Source organism: Pituophis catenifer, unplaced genomic scaffold, assembly GCF_029215685.1.
Source record: "Pituophis catenifer annectens isolate HBS135680 unplaced genomic scaffold, rPitCat1.0.hap2 SCAF_1, whole genome shotgun sequence".
Classification (NCBI taxonomy): domain Eukaryota; kingdom Metazoa; phylum Chordata; class Lepidosauria; order Squamata; family Colubridae; genus Pituophis; species Pituophis catenifer.
Window position 1 is genome coordinate 123,991,869 of NW_027256881.1, and position 12,525 is coordinate 124,004,393.

The following is a 12,525-nucleotide window of genomic DNA, read 5'->3' on the forward strand; positions in this document are numbered from 1 at the left end:
GAAAACTGTATTTAGAGAGCACTGTGTTTTTAGACTCCATTTCTGTTATCACTAACTAGCATGGCTAGAGGCAAGGGTTTGTTAGAGTTACAGATATAGAAAACATCTGATCATCATCATGTTTTCTGCTCCTGTCTTAATTTTCTTTCTTTTTTTTCTGATGGTTGTTTCCCCCCACTTATGTCTTTCTTCACATGAATGGTCAGGATTCTCTTTAGCTCATTTGGGAAGAAGAAGTGACAAGATAGGCAGAAAGTGAACTATTTATTGTGCATGAGCATGCTGAAGCAGAACTTTAGTGGGGAGAGGAGAGGGAGGAGAAAGAAAGAAAGAAAGAGGAAGAGAAGAAGAACAAACAACAACAACAAAGACTTGTATGCAGCCTGCCTCTCAACAGTTCTGGTTGACATGTCATAGAAACTGCAGTAAAATCAATAACACATAAAAGATATAGAAAAAAGTTGGCAAGCATGATGAAGCAGGGAATTATAGTAAGACAATTTATGGTAAGACAATTTCATCATAAGGTGTAGTTTCAGGTCTCATCATTTTGAACCACCCCTCTCCTTAAAATGTTGTTCACCACTTTTCCCTTCTAGAAAAGGCAGAAGAGGTAAGGCACTTCTGGGTAATTGTAAGATATCCAGAGCTAATGTTTTGGAGTAACAAGGGATTCTGATCTCAACCAGTGTCTTCTCTATGTAAAAGACTGGAAGTTTCCACTCCGCTGTCTTTCCCTTGTGATAAAAACATATCTCCAAAAACTTAAGTCATTTTTTCCCCCGGAGAGAATATTCCATCTGGGACCTGAACAGCTGAAATGTAGGGCCCATTTCCTCTGAAGTAATAGCCTTCATCATTTCCCTTGAAAAACCTCATCTTCAGAAATAAATGAAGACCACCGTTCACATATTGTCCTCCAAAAACAGATTAAATTCTTTTCTTTTACAGGCCGGACCTGGTAGACATGAATACTGTTGCTGTTCAAAGCAACCTTGCAAATTTAGAGCATGCTTTTTTTGTAGCTGAAAAACTTGGAGTTGCCAGGCTTTTGGATCCTGAAGGTGAGTTGATGAATTGCAAATACTGTTGTTGACTGGCTTCAAAAAGCTTGACAGGAAGCCTGATGTTGTGGTATCTGTATTGTAAACATTGCCTATGTCCACTTGTACATTTTAGATGTCGATGTCTCCTCGCCAGATGAGAAGTCAGTAATCACTTATGTATCATCACTTTATGATGCATTTCCCAAAGTACCTGAAGGTGGTGAAGGCATTAGTGCACATGTAAGTAAGAAAGTAGTTTTATACACTCACAGCAATTTTTAAGCAGAAATACTGAAACGTTATGTAACGTTAAGAGTGTGAGCTGTCTGATTGGGGCGCAAAAACTTATATAACTGCTATTTACTGCATAGAACAAGTTGAATAACGAGGTCATAGAATGATAGTACTAAGAAGTGAGAGCTCTCCCTTTGGTCATACTTTCTCTATGCAGGGAAGGTGAATCTACTTCCTTCTTCAGATGCCATGTTCTGTTGGGCTTACCTGATATTTAAACTGTTGAGCCAGGGCATTTTGAAATGAGTCCTCATGGATATGATGCTAATTAAAGTATATCATGAAATTGGCCACTAAGTGTATGAGTGGGGCTTCTTCTTCAAGCCGACCCACTAGAACAGTGTTCCCCAACATTTCTGGATTGGCAGCCCAGCGCAGGGTGGGGGGGGGGAGAAGAGAGAATGGTTTTGTGTGAAGGGCAGGCACAGGCATGTTTGTATGAGCAGTGGGCGCGTACACCCACCGCTCGCACAAGTGGAACTACAAGTGCCTTCACCTGCTTCTCGTGTTAGTTGAGCTGGGTGCGCACACATGCATGCGCCAGCCCACCGCTCATGTGGCCTGGTTGTGAATAGGCCACAGCCCAGTAATGGGAACCTCTGCACTAGAGCATAGCCATGTGTGGAAAGAAAGCATAAAGTCCTGATGTGATAGAGATAGAGTTATGAAGTTAAAAACAGGTCACTTGAGAGGAAAAGAGGAAAAAAGGAAAAAAAGAGGGATATTGACAGAAGAGGACTTCAAAAAAAAAGTATAATGCTTATAATAAGGATGGACTGTTTCCCAGGGTAAGCAAGGCAAATGCTAGGAATATAAGATAGAAATCAGGTGAACAGTAGATAAGAGAACTAAAATCAGATAACAGAACGATACATGGACTACAAGTATAGAGGTGCTTTAAAGGAGAGTGGACAAAGAATGAGCAAAATCTCATACTGGGTATAGGAGAGGAGCAGGGGTGGGTTCTACTTACCTTTACTACCAGATCGCATCGTGCCCACACATGCGCAGATCACCTATAATGACATCTGGGTCAGTGGGTGGAGCCTCCCGCCGGTTTTACTATCGGTTCTTGCGAACCGGGGGCAACCCATCACTGGAGAGGAAAATTTGAAAGCCAAAGAAGTACAAGGCTGAAAGATCCAGTTTCTACAATGTTATTCAAAAATTGCTTGCAAAAGGAGGCTTTGCCAATTTAAATTGTAATTTTGTGGACACTTTAGGACTAAGTTAGATAGAGCTGATTGGTTGCTTATCTATAATGCAACAGATACAATTGACAAGCAATGTCTTTATAATTGGTGTGCTACTTTATTGCTTCTCTTAGGATGTTGAAGTCAAATGGATCGAATATCAGAATATGGTGAACTACCTCATCCAATGGATTAGGCACCATGCCACAATAATGAGTGACAGAGCATTTCCAAATAACCCTGTAGAACTCAAGGTGATTATTTTTTCTTTTGTTTATATTTCCAGAATACAGTTTTTAAAGACTATTAGGTACTACTCCTTTAGCGTAATCACCTATTCATTTATAGTGATTCACTAAATTCCCATGTCCTTTAAATGGCACTGCTGGAACATAAAATACTTATTTCAAGAAGGGTCTGTCTTTTTCCAAAAACAGAATTTTCCCAAAGTCAGCTGCACCACAATGCAGAATGGGTATAGAAGAGAGTGAATTAAATATGCCAGTACAGCTCTTCTTGGAACTTAAGAGGTTGGCATAGTTTGCAGTGTTAAATGTCCCTTTATGTAAAAATGCTGGAAGCTATTATGTCAGAGAGAATGTTAGGTTAAATTCCTTCTCCCTCTCATGTTATTTTCCTAAAACATAACTTTTATGCATGAAGTTCTCACCAATGGATTATCTTCTGTCCTTATCACATGATCTTGAGTTGGATGGCTATATAAATTTGATAAATAAATCCTCAATCAATCTACTATTACATGGCAATGGAAAAAAACTGGATTTCTGGTCAATTATGTATAAACATAGTGATTCTAGATATTAGAATCTTGGGAAGGAGCCACAAATCTAAATAGTGTTCATATAAAGATTAAGCAATAAAGGGCATCTCCCTGGCTTGGAGGCATTAAAATGCATTTTAATCTGAGGCTGCGCAAGCCACTGCCACGGCTAACATAAATTTAGTGGTTTGGATTCTTGTCCTGTTCATAAAAGAGACATCAAACAGAATTCTCTGCAGCACTTAACTATGGGGATTACATCCATGAACACCAACGGGTAGAAGATTTAAGTTAACCTTGGACTTAGAGAACCAAGATGGCCAAGGGAAACCTGAATGGGAGATATACGGTTTAATTCTCTCTTTTCTTGTAAATCCATGTATTTTGTTCTTGATATTAAGTAAGTTAGACAATTTGGTTTCAAAGTAATGAGGATGACAAGTTTTTATAAGCCTTAGAAAGCCAGAATATCTCAGTAAAGACTTCAATGTTTGTTTTCCTTTAGGCACTTTATAACCAATATTTACAATTTAAAGAAACAGAAATTCCACCAAAGGAGATAGACAAATCAAAAATCAAGCATCTATATAAACTACTAGAGGTAAGCTATATTGTGTGGACTGGTGCAGGCTGGATTTATTTCTCACTTTTATGGTTGATTTGGTTTTTCAATTTTATGCAATTATTCCTTGCCTTCAAAGGTTTGGATTGAATTTGGGCGTATCAAGCTTCCTCAAGGCTACCACCCAAATGACATTGAAAAAGAATGGGGGAAGCTAATTATTGCTATGTTGGAAAGAGAGAAAATGCTTCGACCAGAAGTTGAAAGGTGGGTTGATTTTTCGTTTTATAGGCATGTTTCCCTGCCGGATTGAAACTGCTCAGTAGGATGCATTATATAATAGACAGAGACATTTTAATCTTGAAACAAAGGCAGTCAAAATTTCCTTTGTAGAAATGAATTGTCGAGTGGGCTCATTAATTGGATATTGCTTTTAAATTGAACAAATATCTGTATTTATGCTTATTTTTATTGACATAATTATCAAGCAGCTTATGCAAAATTCTGTATTAAATAGCAAATATGTAACTATAACCTTGTCTGATGGTTTGCCCATCAGAATTTGGACAATTATTCCAGTTATCCAACATTGCTTACAGTTAAACAGTTTTCTCAAGGTTCATGTTTCAATCCTGACCAACTTTTGAGTAGATAATCAATTTTTTATTAAGGTCACAGACCAGCAAAAAGTAGATAATATTTTCCGAAGTTTGCCAGGGCATTTACAGAATTGAGTGGACTCCCACTATCTTTTTCTCAGAAGCCTCAAGAGGGTTAAAGTGGCGGTTACCCCAAGTCTTGGTGACCCCCCCCCCAACTGAGATGGCAGACCAAATCCCTTGGAAGGGCAGTCTTGGTAGATTGCATCAGAGCCTTGTGCCATGGTGTCTGCTCAAGGAAATTCATACTAATGCCAAGGACATTGTGTGCCATGAAATCAAAGCAAACAGGCTGACTCCCCAAGGCCACGTGCAGTCTTGGTAGTCTTTTCAGGACTACTTGAGCCTCCTAGATAATTACTGAGAATTCGCATTATGTTCCCTGCTAGTCTGAGGCAGAGAAGAGATGAAAGCTGTACCCTCGGCATCCAAATAAATTTAACAATGAAAAATAATGAATTCCTTGTCCCCTTTCAAGGAAAAACTGAAAATCTTGCTTGGGCAAGATATGAGACAATGGCTTTGCCCATTCCACTGGTTACCATACTCATCTTAAGTATGACCCTTGCCTTTCAAGAGTTATGATTTATACCAGATACAGATGTGTGTGTGTGTGTGTGTGTACATGTATGTATGTATCTTATAATAATTAACTTTATTAATTTAGTGGCATGCAAAATAGCAGTGTTGCAAATTCTATGCAATCTGGCAATTGAATTATCCCTGTCCACCTGTTTTCCCCTTGTATTACAGATTTCCCCGTTAAAGTCTGTCCCATTAGTCATGAGAGTTAGACTACCATTTTGTGGGCAGCATACTTTTGAATCCTAGAGCTGGATATAGGCAATCATGCAAAGAAATTCTACAGTTTTTTTGTTTTAGCCATTACAATTGTGTAAACTAAATCTATCTGTGGGAATGAAATGAAATTTAACTTCTTTGCAATTATTTTTAAGTAGAATCCCTCTATTGGGCATATAACATGGACATGGGCATCTATATGAAAAAATTAAGGGAGGGGATATGATATGTTCATTATGTAACTTGACCACTTGAGTCAGAATCATGACATAATCGCACAATTATGACATTAGCACATTAGCACAATTATAACATTATGTTTCCTTATGTTATCATGCAAGTACTACAAATGCTTCTGGCTGGACATAGTCAAAATTGGTCGTCCCCGTCCCCCCATCGACAACCTGCTTCTGAGCATCCCCTAAACCTTCATTTTTGGGAAAATGCTGAATTAAAGGGTATCCTGTGGGTGGGTTAAAGCAACAAAAAATTGGGAGGCAAAGACTAGATACCATCATCATGCTTGAGGTTTGTTGCTACTGCAAATATCCATTATGTAGAAAGTAAACCAGCAAAGGCCTAGAGCAGTGTTTCTCAACCTTGGTAGCTTGAAGATGGGTGGACTTCAACTCTCAGAATCCCCTAGCCAGCGCTGCTGGCTAGGGGATTCTGGGTGTTGAAGTCCACCCATCTTCAAGCTTCCAAGGTTGAGAAACACTGGCCTAGAGATTAATAAAGGCTGAGTACTCAGCAGCAGGTGAGATTGTCTCAAGCATCTATTCTATGATTACCATATTGCCCTTCCTGAAGCAAAATATTTTTTTCTCTATATATTTTGACTGATTGTGGACCTTAACTTGTTAATATTTTATCTATGTATTAATTTTTCTCTCAGATTATCCAACCAAGAAACCTTTAGTTTGCCTTTTATTCTTTCTTGACTTTGTCCAGATTTTCCTCCAGCTTAACAAAGTAAGAGAGCAAAAGAATTGCTCTATTCATTCAGGGCTTTGTTTCTTCTTTACACGGTAGCCAAAGGGATCCCTCCCACTTCCTAATGATTTCCCTCAGTATACATTGTGTTTAGTAGGAAAACAAAAAGTTGGAGTAATCTGTGGTCAAAATTGGTAGGAAAGGGACTTGATGGGCAGAGAGGGAGGGACCTTGCTTGAGGTCTGTGGGGAAATGGATTAGTTTGATGGGCCAGCTAGAAGTTCCTCATCCCTGCTGTTCATGGAAAGGGTGGTGTGCCTCAACCTAGGTTGTAGTATTTTTTTTTTTCTCCCATCATTAAACCCAACTTTTTCATCTTGTGTGTTGTCTTATCGAAGGGACCTTCTGTCATGAGGGGAACTTGGGAAAAACTAGCTATGTTTGAGAAGAGGCATATATAAGGCACTGGCATCATGGAATTATATCATTAATTCCCAACATTTCCAATCAGTGTAGCCTCTCTTGGAGTATAGATATATTCAAAGATTTTTTTGGGGGGGAGTATTTTGCATCACAGTTGTTGAAAGTGTCTCAGTAGTTTTGCGGTAGCATTTGTTAACTTTAGTGGGTAAGAGCTAAAGAGTGAGAAAACCCAGTCTTTGCTAGAATAGACATTTTGTATTTGGGTTGCAAAAATCCATTTGATTTCCATTTGATCTAGATTTAGATAACTAGATGCGAGCAAAGAGTTTTGAGTTTGCTTTATCTTTGCTATCATCACAATTTTCATATATGATAAGCCTAGTCTTAACAGTTTAGAATAGCATTAATATAAACTGGGGGGTCAGTTACAGAATAGGGATTTGTTGAACAATAAGATTCATTATAAAATAATTGCTGATAAAGGAAGTGTAGTGCTGAAGGAGAAGCGGCCTCAATTTCCTTAAGAAAATAAAGACTATAGAATTCTAATGGTTGGATATAATGTTGATACTCCTTGCCAGCAAGAAATCAGAACACCTGTGTGTGCTGGCATTTTTGCCTGTACACGTTCAAAATCTTTTTAATGCCAAACAGTCAAAGGAATCGCTACCACATTTTATAGAAAAAATTATAGCAGTCAGTAAACTGACATTAGTGTCCAAGCCTAGCCACACGCTAGCTGATTGCAAAAATAATCATTGACTCTGCAGGTCTGATCTTTTTAACCTAGTAATTGCACAGTGAATCTGTTTAAATAGAACAACAAAAACATTTATAAATACATTCTTAATTTGAATTCTGTGCAAGGTAGTCTGTGCAAGATGAACTGTAATGCCGGTCCTGTTTTTGCTGTAATATAAGCAATTATAGAAAGCACATGAAGTTGGAGCATAGCTGGATCAAAATGAAGACAGACCTGGATGAAAGACCACTAGAGTATCCCATGTAAAAGCAACTATATAATGAATAATGAATCATTTCATTAAAAAAAAACAACAACTCTATAGAATGACTATTGATCAATTATTTTTTTTTACAACTTGGGAGTTGCAGATCTTTAAAATAAGATCATCTTATCCTGTCCCATATCAGTTAGGTTTCTGAGATTGGATGACAGTTACCTAAAGGTATTTGGCACTTTTCCTTCAATGTTAACGCCCTAATCATTCTGATTAGTCCCTACTTGTACAGGCACTTAAAAAACCGAAGAAGCCAAGCCCACATTGGCATATATAGCTGAAGGCAAAATCTGAAGAGGAATGATATTTACAGGATTTTGAATATGCACGCTAAAGCCTATTTAAGGATCCAATGGTGGAACTGCTCTTAAAGCTAGCTCCTTTTTGGTAGCTGTGCACGTTCTGCTTTTTTTCAGTTTTCAAACAACCAAGGAGCTTTTTGACTATGAAAAATGAATGCTAACAGTTATGGCTACCAGAGTAGTGACTCTTTTAGTAATAGCACTAGTACCCGAACCAGCATTGATTCTAATGAAAACTTCGTATCTGTTAACTGTGGGCCAACTCTTGTTAATTCGTGTATAAGCTTCGGCAATGGTCCAATGGAAGGATCCAGGTAAGTTTGATATTACATTGCAGAATTTGGTTCAGTTTTATTTGGTTACAGTTAATACTGCTTTCTTGTATGGAGAACAAGAAATTACCAGCCTTATGGGACTTGTCTTAACTTTGATGTCTTTAGGTTAGATATGCTGCTGCAAATTGCAAACAGAGTTCAGCGGGACAGCCTGAGTTGCGAAGACAAGCTAATGCTTGCTCGAAATGCTACGCAGTCAGTAAGTAGTTTTGAATATCTAGTTTTTGACTTTTTTCCTAAATTGAAAACCCATGTGGATTATTGGATAAAGAGTAGAAGGACAGCATCTTTGTTTAGATCTTGTACAATCTGGTACTTACCCAGTGGCTAAAACAAATGGTTTTAGCCACTGGGTAAATGGCTTTAGCCAATGGCTAAAACACTCCATGGTTTCAGGCTTTGCATTTTTAAAACGGGAATTACGAAAACTCTTTTCAAGAATTATTTGGAAGATGAGAAGAATTATCTGTACTTATTAATAGCTCATTTTGGAGTACCATAGAAATGTCATCAGGCATGCAGTGAATTGACTAACAACATGAACTCATCTTTTACACATTATGCCACCTTTCTGGTTTAAAAGCATTTTAAAGTAGTATAAAGCTGTATTAAATTTTTGCCTATGCCAATAAGGCATTGGGAACATATATTGAGAGCCTACTAAACATTTTTAAAGGAAGACAGTATATGCTTATTATAATTTCACTGCAGTTTTGAAGACTGTCAGTAAACTTGGAGAAGGTAGAGAATGCTCAGGAATATTGTATCTGCCAGAAAGGAAAAACAAATGCTAGATATGCATTAGTGTTAATAGGTAATATTTCAAGTTAAGACTATGGAGTGTGTTCCCGCTATATATCCTGAATTTGATATTTATTTTTAATATTCAAGAATAGGTAAAGGTTTTTCAAATTGAAAATACATCAAAAGTCAAGGGATTATACTTTTTTTTGGCATTGATAGCTACCTTATGAAATTCATGTACTTAGGATAAATTAAAATTTCAGGAGGTATTTGACCACTGAGTTTAACCACTCAGTGGTTAAACATGCTGAGCTTGTCATCTGGAAAGCTGACAGTCAGGGTTTGAGACCCAAGTGCTACACAACGGGGTGAGCTCTCAATACTTGCCCCAGCTCCTGCGCACCTAGCAGTTCGAAAGCATGCAAATGCGAGTAGATAAATAGGCACCACTTCAGTGGGAAAGTAAGAGCATTCCACGTGCCTTGGCTTAGAGTCATGCTAGCCACATGATTACGGAAATGTCTGGACAATGTTGGCTCCCTTAGCTAAGAAACAGAGATGAGCACCGCCCCCTAGAGTTGGAAATGATTGGACAGGGGAAACCTTTACCTTTACGGTAAATTTCAACTTGAAAAACATAAAATCCAGTTGTCTCATGTTTTATCCAGTCAAAAAAAACCTCCTTTGTATCCATTTCAGAAAATAAGCAATCACAGCTGCTTAAGCAACCTTTTGCAAAGTATTTTAATATAGGAAAATAATGTTAATTAATCATTTTGATGATAATTTTTCAAAATAGTTCTGTATGTGCAGGTATCTTTATCTAAATGGAGAACCTACTATTTATGTACACTACTGTTTTTGGAGAGAGCAATCTATATTGAAAATTTGGCTTGACATAATAAATAGTTGGTCTAAAATTAAGCTGTTACAGATATATTTCATGAGAATTGATTTTATCTTACAACGTATTTTTCAGACACAAGCATCTAAAAAATTTATAAATGAGCTTCATTATTATCTGTCCCAAAAAAAGGTTATTAGTGTAGAAGAACCTAAGTATCTCATGAAGAACTTATTTGTGTGGTTATTTTTGTTTGTTTGTTTAAACTTAGGATAGGAAACGATTAGAAGCAGGCCTGCAGTTCCAGAATGAAGCTGAGATTGCAGGCTATCTACTTGAGTGTGAGAATCTTCTCCGCCAACAAGTTATGGATGCCCAGATTCTTACTGATGGAAAATATTATCAAGCGGATCAATTAGTCCAAAGGTACATACATTAAGATTACTATTAAGGGATAGGAGCTCCTAGTTTGTCTCATACCAGTAACTATTCTGCCCCTGGCAATTTTTGCAACTTTAATAGAAATTGGTTTGGCTTACTTTGTTCTGTGTTCAAGTTGTTTAAACAATTTATTTAAGCACTGCTAATCTTGACTTTAATTAGGATATCCATTAATCTATGCTTGAGCTAGAAAGTGATTTGAAAAGCAGTGCATAGATAATTCTGTTTTAAAGTCTCTGAAATCCTTTCAGTTGCCCTGTAGTCCAGGTTAAGACAATTCTATCGTATACCAGTAAGTATGGTTTAGGATATCCCATATTCAGCATGTGTCTAGCAATGTCTTCCGCTACTTTTATGAGACACTTTTCGACTGTAAAATCTTCACCAGGTCCTAGGTAAGGCCAGTACCAGCAGGAACACTGCCGTTGTCAGTCCTTTTACTGGATGAAAAGAAAACCTCCCATTTCTCCTTTTTTTCCTCAGTATAAAAGCCATTCCCTGCAGCCTACCAAGCTGAGACCTCATGTTAGCGAGAGCATAGTCTGCTCTGGGTGGTTTCCAGGGGCTATATGTGGCTCACAGGTTGACTTTTACTATCAAGTATGGACTAACATTGCTACCAGTATGTAGAATAGCCTTTTTGATGCTGTATGCATTTTTCCTATTCGTAGCTATATGGTTTGATTCCTGTTCTTAATAGTCACTTTTGTGCTTCCTTCTCAAAGATACACAAAGATATCTTAAAGAATCTGTCATTTTAATCTGAGAAGAGCATATTATTCCCAAGCATAATCAGTAATCGCATTTGAGACAAAACTGATTATATGGGCTTATTGGTCTTTTTATATGATTACTTTTTACATCCAAAAACATACAGCTTGACATTTTATGGTCTTAGTTCCATTATAGCATTAATGCATCAACTTTTTGCAGTTTATAAAAGGATTTATTAGAACAAATGGATCTGACTCTTTTATTATGATAGTTAATTTAATTATTTAATTCTGTTTTCTATTATTATTGTTCATAAAAATTCTGAGGTAGTTGATAGTCAATTTCTATGGTGAATGCTTTTCTCTCTTTTAATGTAGGGTTGCAAAACTCCGAGATAACCTTATGGCCTTAAAAGCAGAGTGTTCCTCAATCTACAACAAGGGGAGAATACTAACAACGGAACAGACCAAGATGATGATATCAGGAATAACACAAAGCTTAAACTCAGGATTTGCACCAAGCCTAAGCCCTAATTTAAACTCTGGACTAAATCAGGGCTTGTCTCCCTCCTTGACCTCATCGAGCCTGACGTCAGGTTTATCATCAGGTTTTTCTCCAAGATTGACCCCAGCCATCACCCCAGCATACACTCCGGGCTTCCCACCACGGTTAATTCAAAGCTACATAACTGGAGTTGACACAGGTGGACTTCAAACACTCAAGTTGACACAGATTCGGAAACCTCTGATGAAATCAGCTTTTATTGATCAGAATTTAACAGAAGAAGAAGTCAATATGAAGTTTGTCCAGGACCTCTTAAGATGGGTAGATGAAATGCAGGTAACATCTTGACATGCATGGTCTTCATCTGCACTTGATCATTGTTTCTTATTTATTCGATGGGATCAAGTTTAATTTTTTAAACGTCTCTTTACCAGGTACAACTTGACCGAGCCGAATGGGGTTCAGATTTGCCAGGTGTTGAAAGCCATGTTGAAAATCACAAGAATGTTCACAAAGCTATTGAAGAATTTGAGTCAAGTCTTAAAGAAGCAAAAATCAGTGAGGTACAGCATAACAACACCTTGTGACTGTACCTATTTTAAAAACAAGCATAGGTTTTAACTTGTTGTATAACTGCACTTGGCTTAAAGAAGAATCTCTTTGTTATATTAATTAAATGAATAACAAGAAATGCGTAATCCTTCTGTTAACTGTTGTGTATCTGGAGGCTTTTCTTTAAAAAAAAAAACCCTCTAATCCAATTTGTTCTACACAGATGCAAATGACTGCTCCCCTCAAACTCAGCTATGCAGAAAAATTGCACAAACTGGAGAGCCAATATGCAAAACTCTTGGTAAGATCATCGTCAAGAAGTCCAGGTCTCAGTGGGATGTTCCTTGATAATGTAAGCAAAATCAATCTTCGTTTTTT

General features: G+C 37.5%; 1 protein-coding gene across 1 annotated transcript in view; it reads left to right on the plus strand.

The window, feature by feature from the left end:
* Nucleotides 1–12,525, plus strand: part of DST (dystonin) — a 215,528-nt gene that overhangs the window by 22,196 nt on the left and 180,807 nt on the right. The window contains exons 3-12 of the mRNA XM_070932929.1: nucleotides 952–1,064; nucleotides 1,180–1,286; nucleotides 2,668–2,787; nucleotides 3,820–3,915; nucleotides 4,016–4,143; nucleotides 8,454–8,547; nucleotides 10,208–10,362; nucleotides 11,469–11,931; nucleotides 12,030–12,158; nucleotides 12,371–12,448. Of these exons, the coding sequence (XP_070789030.1) occupies nucleotides 952–1,064; nucleotides 1,180–1,286; nucleotides 2,668–2,787; nucleotides 3,820–3,915; nucleotides 4,016–4,143; nucleotides 8,454–8,547; nucleotides 10,208–10,362; nucleotides 11,469–11,931; nucleotides 12,030–12,158; nucleotides 12,371–12,448 (1,483 nt within the window). The remainder of the gene's footprint in view (nucleotides 1–951; nucleotides 1,065–1,179; nucleotides 1,287–2,667; nucleotides 2,788–3,819; nucleotides 3,916–4,015; nucleotides 4,144–8,453; nucleotides 8,548–10,207; nucleotides 10,363–11,468; nucleotides 11,932–12,029; nucleotides 12,159–12,370; nucleotides 12,449–12,525) is intronic.